Source organism: Nycticebus coucang, chromosome 4 (assembly GCF_027406575.1).
Source record: "Nycticebus coucang isolate mNycCou1 chromosome 4, mNycCou1.pri, whole genome shotgun sequence".
In the NCBI taxonomy this organism is placed as follows: Eukaryota; Metazoa; Chordata; class Mammalia; order Primates; family Lorisidae; genus Nycticebus; species Nycticebus coucang.
In genome coordinates this window covers 60,002,965-60,022,957 of record NC_069783.1, presented here as the reverse complement: position 1 = coordinate 60,022,957, position 19,993 = coordinate 60,002,965, and the positions used below count along the sequence as shown (strand labels likewise).

General features: G+C 40.0%; 1 protein-coding gene across 2 annotated transcripts in view; it reads left to right on the top strand.

Moving 5' to 3' along the window:
• Window positions 1–8,967: 8,967 nt before the first annotated feature.
• Window positions 8,968–19,993, top strand: part of XPO1 (exportin 1) — a 48,204-nt gene continuing 37,178 nt past the window's right edge. Inside the window, exons 1-3 of one of the 2 annotated variants that reach the window (XM_053589540.1) lie at window positions 8,968–9,753; window positions 12,924–13,055; window positions 18,282–18,383. In XM_053589540.1, coding sequence (XP_053445515.1) covers window positions 12,930–13,055; window positions 18,282–18,383 — 228 coding nt within the window. In that variant the 5' untranslated portion in view covers window positions 8,968–9,753; window positions 12,924–12,929. Of the gene's footprint in view, window positions 9,754–12,923; window positions 13,056–18,281; window positions 18,384–19,254; window positions 19,323–19,993 lie in introns of those variants that run through there. The other variant, XM_053589541.1, reaches the window with a different exon arrangement.

Sequence of the window (19,993 nt, the reverse complement as noted above, 5' to 3'; positions counted from 1 at the left end):
CAATATATAATTTTAATGCAATTCCTATTAAGGCTTCATTGTCATATTTTAAAGATCAAAAAATAATACTTCATTTTATATGGAATCAGAAAAAACCTCGAATATCCAAAACATTACTCAGTAATAAAAACACAGCAGGAGGAATCACGCTACCAGACCTGAGACTGTACTATAAATCAATAGTGATCAAAACAGCATGGTATTGGCACAAAAACACAGAAGTAGAGGTCTAGAACAGAATAGAGAACCAAGAGATGAACCCAGCTACTTACCGTTATTTGATTTTTGAAAAGCCAATTAAAAACATTCAGTGCGGAAAAGATTCCCTATTTAACAAATGGTGCTGAGTGAACTGGCTGGCAACCTATAGAAGATTGAAACTGGACTCACACCTTTCACCGTTAACTAAGATAGACTCTCACTGGATAAAAGATTTGAACTTAAGACATGAAACTATAAAAATACTAGAAGAAAGTGCAGGGAATCCGCCTCAGTGAATATTTTATGAGGACTCCCCAGGCAATTGAAGCAGCATCAAAAATACACTATTGGGACCTGATCAAACTAAAAGGCTTCTGCACAGCCAAGAACATAGTAAGTAAAGCAAGCAGATAGCCCTCAGAATGGGAGAAAATATTTGCAGTTCATACCTCTGATAAAGGTCTAATAACCAGAATCCACAGAGAACTCAAACATGTTAGCCAGAAAAGAACACGTGATCCCATCTCAGGGTGGACAAAGGACTTGAAGTGAAACATATCTAAAGAAGATAGATGCACAATGTACAGACACATGAAAAAAAACTAATCACCCTTAATTGTCAGAGAAATGCAAATCAAAACTACTTTGAGATATCACCTAACCCCAGTAAGAGTAGCCCACATAACAAAATCCCAAAACCAGAGCTGTTGGCATGGATGTGGAGAAAAGGGCACACTTCTACATTGCTGGTGGGAATGCACACTAATACGTTCCTTCTGGAAGGATGTTTGGAGTATACTTAGAGACCTAAAAATAGACCTGCCTTTCAATCTGATAATTCCTTTACTAGGTTTATACCCAGAAGACCAAAAATCACAATATAACAAAGACATTTGTACCAGAATGTTTATTGCAGCCCAATTCATAATTGCCCACCGACCCACAAATGGACTAGCAAATTGTGGTACATGTATATGATGGAATATTATGTAGCCTTAAAGAAAGATGGAGACTTTACCTCTTTCATGTTTACATGGATGGAGCTGGAACATGTTCTTCTTAGCAAAGTATCTCAGGAATGGAAGAAAAAGTTTCCAATGTACTCAGTCCTACTATGAAGCTAAATTATAGCTTTCACATGAAGGCTATAACCCAACTATAGCACAAGACTATGGGGAAAGGGCCAAGGAAGGGGAAGGGAGGGGGGAGGTTATAGTGGAGGGAGGGTAATGAGTGGGGCCACACCTACAGTGCATCTTAGAATGGGTACAAGCAAAACTTACTAAAGGCAGAATACAAATGTCTACATACAATAACTAAGAATATGCCATAAAGGCTACGTTGAACAGTTTGATGAGAATATTTCAGATTGTATATGAAACCAGCACATTGTACCACTTGATTGCACTAATGTACACAGCTATGATTTAACAATAAGAAAAAAGATTTCATCATCTACAGAAGAAAATAGCAAGTATCTATGGCTTAATAAGGAATCAACAGACACTGTTAATTTATTGTGGTGCGTTTGTAAATGGATACCATCTTTTTCGAGCACATTTTGGTAGTACCTATCGAAACAAATATACATGGCTTTGACATATTAATTCCACTTTTAGGACTTTAACCTCGAGGCATATTCACATTTGTGCCCAAAGTTAAATGTACACAGATACTCACTTCAGCATTATTTGTAGGAGGGAAAACTGTAAATAGTCTAACTGTTCTCAGTAGGGAAATGGTTGAGTCATCTCAGATACCGAGAAGATGGAGAAGGCTACAGGACTGTTAACAAGAATGAGTTGGATTTATATATTCTGATCTATTAAGTAAAAAGCCAGTAACTGGACAATATGTACAGTATGATATCATATATGTTGGAACAAAGCGCGAAGCAAATATATGTAGATGTATAGAAAATATCTGAAAGTATACATACCACACCTTGCGTCTGGGCAGGAAGAAGGATTGAAGGCCTATATGAAGGAAACGGTCGCTTTTTACTATAGATACTTCTTTCTTTGTGGTTTGAATTGTTTACTATGATCATGTATTACTTTTTAAATTAAAAATAATTTTTTTAAATAGAAGAAAGTGACAAATGGTAAAACGTAACTTATGGGCTTCTGTTTCTCCTATTTTTTGATGAATGTTATTGTTTTAGGAGACAACATTAACTAGGAGAAAGAACACAGCCATGGGTTTTGCTATTATCTGAAGAACTGTGTGGTGTTGTGCCTCTGTGTGTGTTTGTCTGTGTGTGTACACTTGAGTGAGAGAGAGGAAGAGGTATCTGCAAAATAATAATTCTCATTGGGTTACTGTGAGAATTTAGTGAACTATCATACTGAAAGTTCTCACACGCTCTACTTAATACAGGAATCAACAGACATTATTAATTTATTGTGGTGTGTTTGTAAATGGATGCCATCTTTTTCAAGGACACTTTGGTAGTACCTATCAAACCTATCATATCGTTCACTGACACTTTCTTGCGAATATCTTACTCCAAGTTTTGAAATCTGTTTGATTCCAACAATGGAAGGTGATGAAAAAGTACTAGACACACAATATGTAAGATCTGTGTTTTCAATTTTTTTGTTTGTTTGTTTGAGACTTTGTTGGCTAGCTCACTGTGACCTCAATCTCCTCGGCTCAAGTGATCCTTGATCCTTCTTGCTTCAGTGTCCCAACCAGCTGGGATTATTGGCAGAAAAATTTTTATTTTCAATAGAGATGGGGTCTTGCTTTTGCTCTGTCTGGCCTTGAACTCCTGAGCTCAAGCAATCCTCCTGCGTTGGCCTCCTAGAGTTCTAAGATTACAGGTGTAAGCCACTACGTTTGGCCCCGTGTTCTGAATTTGATCCTGAAAATACAGTGATCAAACATAGTTACCTGCCCCTGTTGCTTCTTTTTTCAGTTGTTAATAATACTTTCACTGGATACTTTGGTTTGGCCTACTCTAGGCAAAATGGATGCCCCAGATACTTGCATCTGATTCGCTGTAGTCAGATAGATATGACTTTTTAGAAGATAATGGTTTTTAAAAAGTCCAGGAAGGGGATAGGAAAATGAGACTATTTGAATTTTACAATCCATATAGTGCTTTGTGGGTTATACTGCTCCTTTATATCCATTTGATCTTTAACCATAATCTTGTAAAACAGGGATGGATAACATCAGCCTCATTAAATAAGTGAGAAGTAAACTGAAGCCAGAAAGGTGGAGTGAGTTGCCCAAGGTCCCACTTTGAACAAAGCTAGGTTTTACTCTGAGTTGGTTTTTATTCCTCCTCTTCTGCCAAAATATCTGTGTGGTCTGGTCTAAGAGCTAAAAATCTTAAAAAAAAAAAAAAAACAAGATAGCTGGCTTGTTGACCACAGCACAGTGGTTACTATGCCGGCCACTTGCACTGAGGAAGAAAAAAATAGCTGGGCATTGTGGTGGGCACCTGTAGGCTCAGCTGAGGAAAGAGAATAGCTTAAGCCCAGGAGTTGGAGGTTGTTGTGAGCTGTGACACCACAGCACTCTACCAGGGGCGACAAAGTGAGACTCTGTCTCAACACAAAACCAAACCAAACCAAAACCAAAACACAAGATAGCTTCTGTTTTTGTTTTTTATTTTTTTCAGAGTCTCACTTTGTCGCCCCTGGTAGAGTGCTGTGGTGTTATAGCTCACAGCAACCTCAGACTCTTGGGCTCAAGCCTCAGCCTCCTGAGTAACTGGGACTACCAGCACCCACCATGACAGACACCTGTTTTTAGAAACGGAGTCTTGCTCTGGGCTTGAAGTCCTGGACTCAGGCAATCCACTTGCCTTGGCCTCCCAGAGTGCTAGGATTACAGGCGTGAGCTACCATGTTTGGCCCTAGCTTCGGTTTTTCTAGTAATAAAATGTAAGCATTCGAAATGATCAGTTTACCATTTTTCCCCCTTATTTTTCTTTCTTTCTTTTTTTTTGGGGGGGGGAGGGAGAGTCTCACTTTGTTGCCCTCAATAGAGTGCTATGGGATCATAGCTCATGGCAACCTCAAACTCTTGGGCTCAAGTAATTCTCTTGCCTCAGCTTCCTGAGTAGCTGGGATTACAGGCAGCCACCACAATGCCCGGCTGTTTTAGAGACAGGGTCTTGCTCTTGTTCAAGCTTGTCTTGAACTCCTGAGCTTAAGTAATCTACCCTTCTTGGCCTCCCATAGTGCTAGGATTAGAGGTGGGAGCCATTGCACCCAGCCAGTTATTTCTCTTTTTGAGACAGAGTCTCACTCTGTCACCCTGGGTAGAGTGCCAAGGCATTATCATAACTCACAGCCACCTCAACTCTTTGGCTCAAGAGATCCTCTTGCTTCAGCCTCCTGAGTAGCTGGGACTACAGGGACCTGGCACAACACCAGCTAATTTTTCTATTTTTTAGTAGAGATGGGGTTTTCACTCTTGCTGAGGCTGGTCTTGAACTCCTGAACTCAAGCAATCCACATGCCTTGGCCTCCCAGAGTCCTAGGATTACAGGTGTGAGCTACTGTGCCTGGCCCAGTTTACAATCTTCTCTTGGTATCTACGGGACACTGGTTCTTGGACCTCCTCCCGCAAAAATCCAAGACTACTCTGGTTCCTTTTATAAAATGACAGTAGTTCAGCAGATCCTGGAATAAAGTTGTTTCATTCAATGTCATTTGATTAAACATTAAAAAATTGATTCCCAGCTATGGGCCACTGTCTGTGTGGAGTTTGTAAACTTTCTCCTGGTCTGTGTGGTTTTCTGGTACAGGAAAGTGCTGGAGCCACTTGAAGTCCAAGTGGGTCCTTGGAGGTCATGCAAGAAAGAATTCATGAGCAAGGCAACAGTATAAAGACAAAGCACAAAGTGAAAGCAAGATTTATTCAGAAACTTTAAAAGCATACTCCACAGACAGAACAAGAGAATAGTTTCACCTGCGTTAGAGAATAGGCCCCCCCATGGTGCCTGTGCCTCTCTATTTAAGCAATAGTTTAATTATAGGCTAAATAAGGACAGGAATATTCATGAAGGGTCTATGTTTTCCTGGCCTTAAGGTGACATACTCCTTTTGACTAAATATAGTCAAATAGGAAATGTAATGGCATGACGTTCATCAGGGGAGTAGGAGGTTTTTTTTTTTTTAAAGAAACTTTTCTGGTAATAAAGTGTATAATGAAGCTGTAAGGTCAAGAAGTGGTCAAGTTCTGTACCATTTTGGTTCTAACTGGTTGGAACTTGCCCTAACTCCATCATGTTCTGTACAGGGTAGTTTGAAACTTTGTTTAGAGACTTCTTGACTCAGGCAATAGTAAGGCAATGCCTAGAGCAATGCATAAAGCAGTGCCCAGACCAATACCTGCCACTTCCCTGTCTCAGTCCCCCTTCAGAGGTGATACTCCCCCTCAATCTTAGGGGATTGTAGAAGGACAAACGTCCACATTCTATAGTTTCTTCCTGCTGATCTTAAAGGTGTAGGCCTTAAAGGTCATGTGAGGAATAAATATTTCTGGAAAAATCCCAGGGGGCTCAGGAGGAGGATGCTTTCCCATTCTGGATCAGCTGATGAGATGGGCTGGAAGCCTTGCATTAGCATCAACTGGATTGATGCAAATCAATCAACCTGGAAGATGCAAATTTTACTAGAAAGTTAAACATGCGCCAAAGATTGAAAGAAGGATGGCTAATGGGGCCCTAAGAAGGGAAGGAACCAAATGATACTGGGCAAATTTCCCTTAATAGAATTCAAAATGGTGTTGACTGAGGGGTTATTGATGTTATGTAGCCATGTAGTCTGTTGAAGGAAAATGTTTACCCTTTGCTCTACCTCCCCTGAAACATTAATGTAGAGGCAACAAGATGTGTTTGCAACAGCACTTACAACTCCCTGTTCAGCCAAACTGCAACATGGTCATTCTCCCATATCCAAGATGGACACAGAAGGTCTTTTCCAGGGGAGGGAGGAAGTGTAATGTAAACATGGTGAGCAATTAATGCAAAATGCAAGTTTGGTTAGTAACATTTCAAGTGACTTGATTCTAGCCACTAGGAAGCAAGCAAAGGAACCAGAACCAGAAGATTCTTAGGAATATACTAGTAAAGATTTATAAAAGGAAAGTAAGTACACTCCTTATGAGTCATTTGAATGAGGGTGTCACTTAGTCTTCAAAGTTGTACATGTTAGGTGAATTAGAGTGTGTAAATGGTCCCAGTCTGAGTGTATTTGTGTGTCCTGGCTTGGGAGTTGGTTCTTGCCCTGCATCCTGAGCTGCCAGGATAGGCTCAGGTCACCCTTGACTTTGAACTGGAAGAAGTGGGTAAGTCATTTTGCTTGCTTTTATTCATCTTTCTTAAGTGTATGTATAGCTCATATTTATTTTAATGTCAAATATTAGGAGTGTTTTGAATCTTTTTTTTTGAGACAACAGTCTTACTTTGTCACTTTGATGCTATAGCATCATAGCTCACAGCAACCTCAATCTCTTGGGCTCAAGTGATTCTCTTGCCTCAGCCTCCTAAGTAGCTGGGACTATAGGTGCCCACTGCAATGCCTGGCTATTTTTAGAGAGGGGGGGTGGGGTCTTGCTCTGGCCCAGGCTGGTTTTGAACTCATGAGCTCAGGCAATCCACCTACCTCAGCCTCCGAAAGTGCTAGAATTATAGGTGTGAGCCACTGAGCCCAGCCTGTGTTTTGAATCTTCACATGTAAGTTTGGTGATGTTTTTGTGACCAGAAATATGCTGTAGGAACACAACTCTTGTTTATATCAATTAGCCTATGGTAAAATTGGTTTTACTTAAAGTCACTTTCCAAGCCCCTGTTGACATTAGATGAGGATTTACTATATTTTCCTATAACCTACACACATCTTCCCATATTCCTGTACTTTAAATCATCTCTAGATTACTTACAAAACTTAATACAGTGTATGTGCTATGTTGTTATATTGTACTGTTTTCTATTTGTATTTTTATTGTTGTGCCCTCCCCCTCAATAGTTTACACGTGAGTTTGGTTGACACCATTGATGCAGAACCCGTGGATAGAGGAATGACTATATCATACATAGTACATTATACAGATTATAGTTTGTTATTATTTAGGCAACGAATACAAATGTAGGCCTGAAAGTCATCCGATATGATTTTGGTACATTCCAAGTAAGCATTTAATTGTGATTTATTTATGAGGGAGTTATTTATTTATTTTTTTTTTGTAGAGACAGAGTCTCACTGTACCGCCCTCGGGTAGAGTGCCGTGGCGTCACACGGCTCACAGCAACCTCTAACTCTTGGGCTTACGCGATTCTCTTGCCTCAGCCTCCCGAGCAGCTGGGACTACAGGCGCCTGCCACAACGCCCGGCTATTTTTTTGTTGCAGTTTGGCCGGGGCTGGGTTTGAACCCACCACCCTCAGCATATGGGGCCGGCGCCCCACTCACTGAGCCACAGGCGCCGCCCTGAGGGAGTTATTTTTAAGTAGTGCTTTGGTGTTAACTATCATCCACTGTTGAGTGAAGATTTGCTGAATTGAGTTTATTTAATAAACCATTTATCCACCTCTTGGTGGCACAATGGGCCCAGCAAATTTTGGAGAGTTGCTCGCTCTAAGTAAAGGACAATCTGTAAAGCTGATTTAGAGGACACTTTGGAACAAACAAGAGGCAGCCATGTGAGAGGCCACGTGCGCGTGACTTTCACAGAAAATACTATTTGGCGATAACGGAGTGTATGAAGGGCAGCTAGGGTGAAAGGAAAAACGGAGCATGTGGCAGATCCAGGGAACCAGGTGGGACGCAGTTGGCATGCATGCTTACTCAGCAAAAATACGCGTTGTTAAACCAATTACAATAATTACTACAGCGTTTTCGTTTTTAGGAAAGGTTGGTTGTTAAAGCAGCCAAATACCTACACAGGGAGAGGTTAAAACTTTGAGACTTTCCCAATAACTATTTAGATACCCTTTCTAGTAGTTTGTGGTCACGAAGTGCCAGGAGGATTACGCCTTGCACCTCATCCAAACGTGTTTCCCCAGTTACTCTCACGTTCAACTCCCCGGCCCCAAACCCAGGCCTCTAAAATGGATTAGCACGATCCGGGGCCTACTCTGGTCTCCGAAGTGTTCTTTTCACTCCGCTTTCCACCCACTCCGTATTGAAAAACAACTGGGTGTGTCCTCCTTGTTCCCAGCGCAGCCCCATTTGAGGGGCGGATCCTGATCCCGGCGGGCTCCAGCCCCCGTAGGATGGCGGGAGCCGGCGGGAACGGGCCGGCGGGATCCAGGGGAAGCCAAGCGAACCATGCTACGCGCCTCACTCAAACTCCCGCCGCCACTAGCTCACGCGCTGTGCCCTCCCTTCTTCGTCACCAAAGGCGCCCAGCCAATGAGAGGGCTTGAAAGGCCGGGCCTGCGAACTAAGCACTGGGAGGGGGAGCGGCTGGAGGGGGAAGGGAAGTCGGGGGCGGGCTGCATTTGATTGATGCTCGTTCGAACCAATCCTCCACGTGTCTTCTCTCCGCTCTCTTCTCCTCACGACTTTGCTCTTCGTCCCCACCTCCTTTTCCTCCACCCCCCCTCCGCCTTTTCGACCCGCCCCATTCCCCCTCCCCCACTCCGCGGGCAAATCGGTCTGGAAAGAGGCGGGGGGCCGAAGCGGCAGGCTCGTGTGGAGCCTTGAGATGAGATCGACAGGCGCTTGGGCCAATAAGAGAGAGGCTGATGGAGCGTCTGTGGCTGGAAGCGACCAATAGGCGGGCGGGCTGGGGGCGGAGGCCCAGGTTCCAAACGCTCCGCGGCGCCATGGGCTGAAAACTCAACCGAGATGGAATCTCCCAGTCTGAACCGGTTTCAACCGGTTCCGAGTTTGAGGCACTAGGAGGAGGGGGAGAAGCGGCTGCAGCGGCCGCGGCAGGAGCAGCGGGAGCTACAGCATCAGCAAGAGCAACAGTAGCTACAGCCCCGGCGGCGCTGCCTGTTCCAGTCTTTGCTGCTGCAGTCCGTGCAACCACCCAGAGGGGGAGGGGGGAACCACCAGTCGCTGAGGAGCAAGAGAAGGGGGGAAAGTTTAGGCGAGCCTGGGTGGGGGGGCCCAGCGCCGGAGCCGCGTGAAAGAGGGAGCCGTATTTTGGTAGGGGGGAGTCGGACTGCAACTGGCAGCAGAGCGTCCCCCCGGCTGTGTGGACTTTACAACCCCTACTCCTGCCGCTACTGCTGCCGCCTGTGGCTGGAGGGTCCTCTTGAGGCTGAATCTTTGGGACTTGACCCCGTTCCCCTCCCCCTTCCCTCACTCCCCGGACGGGCGGGAGCATTTATTTCACAGATTAAATTCCCCTTCTTTTTTGGGGGGAGGCGGGTGTGTGTGTGTGTTGGGGGGAGGTGTTTCCTGAAATAGTAAATATTATTGAGCTTTTTTTTGCCCTTTTCCTCTTCGTTTTTTTAATTTCCTTTTTTAAGGTGGGAAAACTGTGAAACCCACCTTGATTCCTCCCCTCTCCCCCTCCCCTGCTTCCCTCACCCTAATTCCCCGACAAGGAAGGAAGAAGCAGTTGTTTCGATCTCTGGGTAAGTCGACTGTGTCTTCCGGGCCGAGGGTCGGGCGGCGGCGCGGCCGGGCGGGAGGAGGCCGGCGTGGGGCGCGGCGGCGGCCGCGGGAAGCGAGCCTGGGAGGCGGCGGCGGGCGGGCCGGGGGCGCGCCAGGCCCACAGCGGAGCCTGCGATTGAATGGAGCTGCTTTTGCCTCTGGGGGATGGAGGCGGGGAGGTGGCCGCGGGAGGGGAGCGCTTGCTGGGTCATTCGCGTGTGCTGGAGGCGGTGGAAGAAGGCTAGGAGTGTGATAGTGAAGTGGGCCCCCCACGCGGGGGAAGAAGGGCTTTCCCAGCCCATTGGGCTGGGCAGAAGTTGGGGTGCTTTTCGAAACATCTCTGTAAATTATTAGGAGTGGAAGTTTCCAGAAATATTTAGTGCAGCAGCATTGAAACGTCCGCCTGCATCACGTGGCCCCTTCGGTGGAGAGCTTGGGATGGGGGGAGGGAGGGGCTGCCGACTCTACTCCTCCAGCAAGGAAACTCGAAAGCTTTCTGGTTTTTGTAGAGTGGGATATGAAGTAGGAGAGATCACTTTTTCAGTGGCCTGCAAGCGAGATTCTTTTCGGGGCTTATAATTTCTTTTCTGGGGCTTGAGTGCGTTAAGTTGGTCGAGTCATTTACTGTTAGCATTGTACAGTGGATGATGCCCTGATCCTCCTTCATTCCGATGTCTTTGAGTTTGGGTGGGTGGGAGGAAGTGGTGTAGTAGAGGGAGCATTCTATGGTTGCCCAGCCCGGACCATCTCTGATCACGCCGAGGCCATGCTGCATAGAGAATGGGGCGGTGAACTTAAGGCGCCGGGTCTAAATGCCTCCTCCGAGTATGGGCGGGGTGAGTGCGTGCTTCTGTGTGCTATAGTTAGAAGTGCTGCAAATCGGTTAAGGTGGGAAGCGAGGGGAGGGCGGGCGCTAGTGAGGTGTGTTTCTCGTGAATGAAGCAGCCGGTTGCCCACACTCCTAAGTAGCAGTCTTTAGCCTTGTAGCGACTTTTTTTTTTTTTCTCTGTGTGAAGTTAATATTAGCAACGACTATGATTTTCTGGGTTTTGAAGAAGAGCTGCCAGAGTGTATATTTTGTAATTCTCTTGTAGAGTCACACACAGCATTATCTATTAAGCTGGATAATCCTTAGTATATGCTATCCAGTGAGTGGATTTTAGGATTGAGGGGCCCAACAAGAAAAGAGCGTTTGTGGTTAACACCTTTCCCACTATGGTTGTTGGCTTTCTACCCGAATGTGTTGTATCTTAAGCGTGTGGGGACACTGCTGTTAGTGGAAAGAATGTTTTGGAAGCTGTTTGATTTGGGGGACTAAATGTGCTTGGCATTGACCACAAAGCCGCCATTTCTGTACTACGTGCTGTTCAAGAATAGGTAGGTCATTTTCGAAGATAACTGCTAGTTCTAAGGATGGCAAACTATTGTACTGGAGCGCTTCTTTTCTAAATCTTGTTTTTCACATAAATCTCCCTCAAAGAGCTCAGACGGTGTACTTGAAACTTTTTACAGAGTTACTTAATCCTTTTGGTTTGGCAATAAATTATGACTGGTAGGAATAAGTAGAAGAAAACTTTGTTCGTTTATAACCAAAAAAAAAAAAAAAAGGAAACCTGGTGCACAGATCTTCGTACTTTGTGGACATTTATTTTAAAGCCTCAGTTTTAAAGATCGTTCTGATTTTCTTAGAATTTTATGGTACTTGAAGTGGAGCAAAGTTCACACATTTATTGATGGAATATGCCTTTCTTCTCATCTTAGTATTTAGATCTCAGGGTTTTTGTGGTGTGTGGCAAGTGTTCTGTGGTTTAAAAAACACTTGTTTAATACTAAATACAAATTTTTTTTGAAGTCTCATCAGCTTTAATTGTCAATAATGGACCAAAAGACTTAGGGGAGTGGAGAGGTAGGGGAGCAAAAAATAACTCTTCTTTTTTTTTATTCGTTTTAAAAATGTTTTTACATTATACCTAGCTTAGGTGACTCATCTTTTGGATTTCTAATTTGTTGTAACAGACATCATCTTTAAATCATTTGCTTTAAAGTTGAAATTGCTGCCATTATTAGGAGCATTTTATGACTTATATAAAATGGCCATGAACTAATGCCTTTTCCCCCCCAATCAAGCTAGTTTGCCCAAACATGCTCAAATGAGCCACTTTTTTTTTTTTTTGGACTTGGAAGGAGGGCAAGAAGTGGGGATGACCATCTGACCTTGTTCTAAATGCACTAAAAGGAGGAGTTTCATGTATAGCTAGCTCTCCGGATGTCCTGAGGCCTCTGTAATTTTATACAAAATTGCGAATTTAAAAATTGAGCTGGAACTATTGTGTTCATCTGATATTAAGGCATTTTAGCCAAAAGGTTAAGGACTGAATCAGTCCGCAGCGGCATTGGCTTTGAAGAAAAAGCAGAGGAACGATTTTTTTGTAATTCTGGGCAACAAAAATGTGGATGTGTGCCAGCATCTTAGAGTAGAATCCTCTTAAAAGGATAACATTGCATATGAACCAGAAGGTTGGAGCCAGTACGTATTTAAGGTGAAGTAGCTCATTTTCTGTTAGCATTTGTTTTTATTTGGAAATGGGCATGCTTTTACCTTACCAGTGAATATTTGGAAATTTAAAAATATCTTCTTTGACATAGTGCCATAAATCTTTTTTTCTAGACCTCATATTCAAATCAGTGTGCTTATCAATGTAATTTCATTCCCTCAAATCATTGAGAATTGAAAGAAACAATTTGAATGGTTAACTTTAGTGTTAAAACCAAGTTCTATAGAGGATAAGGGAATTGATACCAAGATTTGTGAGCCTTGTGATGCCTATTTATTATTCATTGTTGTAAACAATAGGAAATCTTGTATGTCTATATTTAATTCTGTCCTGTCTTTATATCATATCTTAAAAATTATCTGCAGTGAGTTTTTTTTATTGACCTATACAGAAGATCCTGCTAAGGAAATATTAAACACTACATTCACTTGAACTTTAGTCCATGCTTAATACTATCTTAGTTTTAGATAGTCTCTGACATACTCATTAAAATATTTGTAAGACCGTGGTTAGAGTAAAATGACTTGAGCAGGAAGTTTTTGACTAAACATAACAAAACTTCATAGACAGCTTCAATTATTTTTTTTTATTTTCAGTAATCTATGCCAGCAATTATGACAATGTTAGCAGACCATGCAGCTCGTCAGCTGCTTGATTTCAGCCAAAAACTGGATATCAACTTATTAGACAATGTGGTGAATTGCTTATACCATGGAGAAGGAGCCCAGGTAAAGTAGCCAACTAAAACCTTACAACATTATTACAGTGTAACAAAGTTGCTGGGTTTAGAATAAAATTTTAAATTATCACCTTTCAAAAAAGTATTCTATAGTTTGCATTACTTTGGGATTATATGGTAACTGTAATGAGAATTTGGAGGAAGAAAATTGCATCATGTTTGACATGGTTAGAGTGGGATGTTTTGGATTATTATACTTGTTCTAGCCTTAACTTCATAAACCTTTTTTAATAAACAAAGCACAATGTTATTAAATGCTTGGTAGATGTCACTTAATTTGGGGACACTTGTCAAATCTCTACTGTTAATGTAGAGAATTACCTTAATCATAAGCCATATTTTGAATAAACGTTTTTGTTTTTTTAATTCTCAAAACATAAGGGAGACAGGAATATGTAAAATTTTCAATTGTGTCACAAGAAACTGGACAATCTTGGACCTTCACCCTCTAGAGCTAAATATTTCCAAATGAGTGAAAAATGTCTGCAGTTAGAAATCTCTTAAGGTAACATCAAATAGTATAATTTTGTTGCCGAAACAGTAGATTTCTGTCTAGATATGTTCACCTACTAGATTATGAAGTTATTTATATTGTCAGGGTATTTATGTTTATGTAGTTACAAGCCATGAGTGCCATCACACTTTTTAGAAACTTGAGAGGTAGATATAGTAGGGTGTTTTTTATATAATTCAAAAAGTATGTTGTATACATGCTTAAATTAAATACTTCCATTCCCTTGTAAAATCCAACAACAATATTTCACTTATTATACAGAGGAAATTGAAAAGTGAAAGGGCCGTGGAAGTTGTGAGAGTAAAAAAACATTTCTCTGCAGTGATTCTGTAAGCTTGTTAGTCCAGGTCTACACTACTAGGGGCTTTTGATCTGTATATTTTTATCTCTAAAAGCATTCTTGAAAAAGTTATCTGTTAATATTTATTTATATGTCACATAGTTTCCATATGCTGTACATTTAGCATGGAGCTTTACGCTTCATTTCTAACATGAATGTGGAAAACAACTGCTTTTGGAGCAAAGTATGAAATAAAATTGGATTCAGCTTTGAATTATTTTTGGAAGCACCGGTCTGTAGTCATTAGAAAGAAGGGCATTTAATTTTTCATGTTGCTTCAGCTACAAATACTGTTTAATCTTTGCCTTCTTAAACTTGGTTCACAATATCTAAAGTTACGACTAAACTAGCCCATAAAGGTATGAATAAACCAGCACATATCAGTATTATTTTAATGTTGACTTGTTAATAAAAAGTAGATGTAGAAAAGTATTTCATAGTATTTTTTATTTGTAAGGGTCAGCTTTCCCGAAAATAAAATAAAAGGATCGGTATGTCTGTAGTAAGTTGACCAATGGATTGTAACAAACTGGTTAACATAAGGAACTAGGCCTACTGTACTGGTAGGTACATTTGCTTGTCCATTCTATGAAAATTAGGTCATCTTAAGGAGGTGGCCATTGTAGGCAGGTGGTTGACTATGGAGGTTCTATCCTATATTTATATCTCATGTGATAGATGAGTTACATAAAAATAACTGGCAAACTTACATTTGCTGTGTAATAATGAGGAAACTGAGGTTTAGAACTCAAAGCCAGGTGAGAACTCCTTCTCTCTTAAAGTCACTTCTTCAAACTTAATGATTCTGACTATTCATATACCACCACCTCCTTGTAGGAGTCTTGTGTTAAATGAGAAGGAGTAGGAGAAAACTATTGTGAAAAGAATGTATTTAGTGTTAGATGTCTTAATTTGATTTTAGGATGACCTTTGGTCATTACTTTAATTATCCTCCAAGAGATTGGAAGGTTAGTGATGAAGTTTGTAAAGCACCTATTTAAAGGGTGCATTTGGAAGTATAATGACAGATGTAGCACATACGATGTAAATGCATTGTTTCAAAATATGTGTGCTTTCTTAATTTTGTTTTTTTGCTACTTAGCTAAAATATGCACTAATAATGATAACTAAAATGTTATGTTAATTAAACTTTTAAAGTCAACTGTAGGTAGCCTAACTTTTTTAAAAGACTAACTGGAGTGGAAGAAATTATATGGAAGAGTGGCTTTTAATATGTAGGGAGAACTTTTGCACAGTGTAAAGTAATATTAGTATTGCCTTCTGTTATAATAAGCATTTTTCTATTTTTAGCCAAGTAGACAGCCAGAAAAAAAGATACAGGGAAGAGTTGAATGTTTTCTCCAATATTGTGTTTGGCTAAGTATCTTGAACTCTTGAATCTATTGCTTAGCAACTGAAATGCTTTCACCATTCAGTTAGTAGCACAGGGAGATGTTAGGTTTTCTTCTCTTTAGTTTTCTTTCTTTCTTTTCTTTCTTTGTTTTTTTTTGTTGAGACAGTCTCACTATGTCGCTCTCAGTAGAGTGCTGTAGCGTCACAGCTCACAGCAACCTCTAAAACTCTTGGGCTTAAGCGATCCTCTTGCCTCAGCCTCCCAAGTAGCTGGGACTCCAGGTGCCTGCCACAATGCCCGGCTATTTTTTGTTGCAGGTATTGTTGTTTGGCAGGGATAGGCCATGTTCGAACCCGCCAGCCTCCGTGTATGTGGTTGGTGTATGTGGCTGTAACCACTGTGCTACCGACCTTTTTAGTTTCCTTTTCCGTCTTTTATTTTTTCACTCTTGCTGGACTTTTAAGTTAATAAGAAATACTATGTAAAGATGGTGGGATTAGAAGAAGACATTAGAATACAAATACTAGAAGTAACTTCAGAAAGTAAAATAATAACAAGTACATGATTTATGCAGAGACTGAAATGAATGGTGATAGTGTGAGAAATACTCGCTTCAAAGGATCTGACAAAATAGCTTCACCAAGTTAACTTTTACTATACATAGATCTTTGATGTACTTCATCCTCTAGATATTTTTACTATTTTATGTGCTCAACATGTTCACATCTCTAGTTAGATAAGGATATCTACCTAGACATTCTCAGGGGGAAAATGAAAACACTGAGGATAACACACATTACTGTTCTTTCTGCCTTTTCTCATTTCTCATATGGCACAATTATACCTCCTTAGAATCTTAATGAAACAACAAAAATTATATTGTGAAAGCTTACACTTTATGCCCTTAACTTCTAACCCCATACCCTCATGGTGGAAGCAGGCAACTGATTTTTCTTCCCAATTCCACGTTGTGAAAAGCATGTTTTTCCATGGTTCTGGTGGAATTCTCAAATAAATTGATTGTGTATCTCTAAAAGATTTTATAGACTAAGCAGTATGCTTTGCTGGTTGATGTATAGAATAATCATGAATGTGATTATTTTTTTCTCCATATAAATTGAGTGTGTATCTCTAAAAGATGTTATATAATAAGCAGTGTGTATTTTTGGTTGATATATAGCATAATCATGAATGTGATTGTTTGCTACTTGAGGAAAAGATCATTGTTAACCTCAAAGCCAAAATAAGTGTAAGTTTGGAATAAAAGCCAAACCAGAGATTATGTGGTGTCTGTGTCAGAGATGAAGTAAAAATGCTTCCTACCCTCTTTGTGATGCTTTCTTTGTAATCATTGATAAAGTATAGTCTAAGAGATAACGGACACGTTTAAAAACCATCCAACTTTACTTTTTGCTTATAACTTTTAATAGACATAGGTAAAAGAAACAGAAAGATCCAATTGGGCTAGAAAACAGCCTTGAAAGTTGAAATAGTAAAGTAAGCTGTAGTTTTTGGAAAAAAAGTTGTCAGTAGAATTAAAAGCCTTTGATTTTGTAAAATGGTAAAAAACTTACAATCATTAAAATGGAGAAACTATATACATGTGACTGAACCTTAAAAACTATGACAGGCTCGGTTCTCGTAGCACAGTGGTTACAGTGCCAGCCACATAGACTGAGGCTGACTGGTTTGAACCTGGCCTAGGCCAGCTAAACAACAATAACAACTAGTACAGAAAATAACTGGGTGTTGAGGCAGGTGCCTGCGGTCCCACCTACTTGGGAGGCTGAGGCAAGAGAATCGCTTGAGCCCAAGAGCTGGAGGTTGCTGTGAGCTGTGATGGCACAGCACTCTTACCAAGGGTGACATAGTGAGACTGTCTCAAAAAAAAAAAAAAATTTAGGTAGTAACAGTACATTCATGCACATGCCATGAAAATATGGACAAGAAAAGACAGCAAATTTATGAAAGTGACTACCTCCTAAAGAAGGAATAAATGAAGGAAGTCACACTAGGAAAAGTACAAAGATGACTTCTGTAAGTTTAGAAGAAAACTGATCTAAGCACAACAAAATGTTAATATTTGTTAATACTAATTTTTAGATGATGAGTACATAGGTTTAGTATGTGTATCTTCTGAGTTTACGTTTTTAAAATAGGAAAACACAAAAGGAAATAGTTCCTAAATAAACTAAGATTTAATATATGAAATTAGCGAAATTTCAAAATAGAAAAAAAATAGGGTTACAACAAATGTGTAAGAGTCTTTACGGTTTTTTTTTTTTTTTTTTTTTTTGGTAGAGACAGAGTCTCACTGTACCGCCTTCGGGTAGAGTGCCATGGCGTCACATGGCTCACAGCAACCTCTAACTCTTGGGCTTATGCGATTCTCTTGCCTCAGCCTCCCAAGCAGCTGGGACTACAGGCGCCCGCCACAATGCCCGGCTATTTTTTTGTTTTTGGTGCGGTTTGGCTGGGGCTGGGTTTGAACCCGCCACCTTCGGTATATGGGGCCCGCGCCCTACTCACTGAGCCATAGGCGCCACCCAGGTTTTTTTGTATGTATAGGTATTTGGGATTTATGGGATCTAGTTTCATAAGTTTTTCCATACAATGTATTTGTAGATAAAGTTGCTTAGAGGTATTTTGATGACTCTTAGAAAAAGTAAAGTATACCGCTACATAATTTATCTAAGTAGATGTGAATTTTTGTTGCCTTTGGTTGTTTTTACTGCATTGGTTAAAATTAAGTTGAGCTTTGGGACTACTGAGTACACCAAATTTACACAAAAAGGCAGTTTGTTTGTAAGGAAAAATATATATTATTTTAAATTGAAGTTTGATAATTACATATTTTTATTAATTTCTATAAGGCCTAACTACTTTGTGACTGTTTTGGAGTTGATAATATTACAGTCCTATTAGGATTTGTGCCTTGTTTAATACATTTCATCTCAAATAATTGAAAAGAACAATTTAGCTTAAAATTTTTTGTGTAATATTTTAGCAAAGAATGGCTCAAGAAGTACTGACACATTTAAAGGAGCATCCTGATGCGTGGACAAGAGTTGACACAATTTTGGAGTTTTCACAGAATATGAACACGAAAGTAAGCAAGTGGCGGTTTTAAAATCCGTTATCTCTTCTTTTCTTCCAGTCATAAACTTTGAGGAAGGTATCTCATTTTTAGTCTTAGGAATTGTTATCTCAAATCATTTTATATTGTTATCTTATTTCAAAATTTAGTCTTAAACATAGAATTAATTCTTGCAAATAGTCCTAAGAATTATGAATGAAGTTTTGTCATTGGGACTAGTATGCAAGGTGGCTTTTTTTTGGTTGGTGGATTTGTTTTTTTTTTCTTTTTAGATATATGTATGTAGGTTTTAAGTAGCATAAATTCTGAATGTAATTCAGAGATGAAACAACATCAGAGGAATTATTTTGGGCAAGTAATCAATATAATACAGGCTAGGCACCTCCAACACAGTTGTGGACAGTTTAAAAACCCTACTCCATAGTACCAATGCTTTTAATGGGACAGCACTCAGTTTTTATTTACAATTAAAAATGTTATAATTTGGGTCTTTTTTTCTGAAGTTTGAACAGAAGGGTTGATCAAAATGTGTTTTGACTGTCTAGGCTTGATGATTCACACTTCTCTTTAAACTACCTATAAAGTAATAAAATACCATGGCATCCTGTTTAATACACAAAAGGTTTCCATTTGATATCTACTGTGTTAAAACAGAATATAGCCATGTTCACATTTGTTTCTGAAATCAGACTATGTTAATTAGCAGTTTAAAAATATTAATTAGTTTTGACATCTTGTAAATTTTAGGGCAAAAATACAGTCCAGAACTTCCTCAAAGTGCTAACCTTAAGTAACATAACAGTGTTTGCCTGTTTGCTTGCCTGGTAAATTTTGCTTTTTATACTGACAGACATTACTAATGTTTAAGTTGATTTATCAACAGTATTTTTAAAAACTCAAATTTGTCTTGTGAAAAATGAGATGATTAGAGGAACAGAAAGAAAGCAACAGGTAAAGAATTCTTCAATTTACATAAATTACAAATGATTTGGTGCTAAATTTATGCACTATAACATTTGGCTTTTATGCAATCATTTTTTTTTCTTTAAAGATGTTAACACTACCTGATATTAATCATAATGTTCCATTATGTTGATTGCTTGTAATAGGAAGAAAAGGGGTGTCTTCCTGTGCAACTGACACAGCTAGGCTTTGACGGCAGGCCTCCACAAGGTCTACCTTTTTGATTCCCTTTAACTGAATTCTGTTCATCAATTGTTTTTGTTTCATGGGTGGTGGGAGGGGAAAGGGGAATTCAATGCATAAAATAAGTATTTCTAAGGGCTCAGTAGAAATTTCTACCATAGGGATCATTTCATGCATTTATTTTTTCATTTAGTCTTTGCTGTTATCTGTCCCTCATCTTCATAACTCAGCAGTGGATTTCTCAAATTCTAAGATGTAAAACAGCAGTTTAATTCTTTAGAATGTTTGGATTATTTATAGATATTTCCAAAGTGGTAATTTATCTCTGGCTTTTAGCTTTGGCTGTAACTTCAGGCTTTTTAACCAAAATACTTCTTGTCAAAGGAATGTGGATTCTTTTTGTTTCAGTTCCATATGCAGTGTCTTTTAGGAGAGATTGGGTCTTAGGATATAATGATGGTGATATATGTATTCCT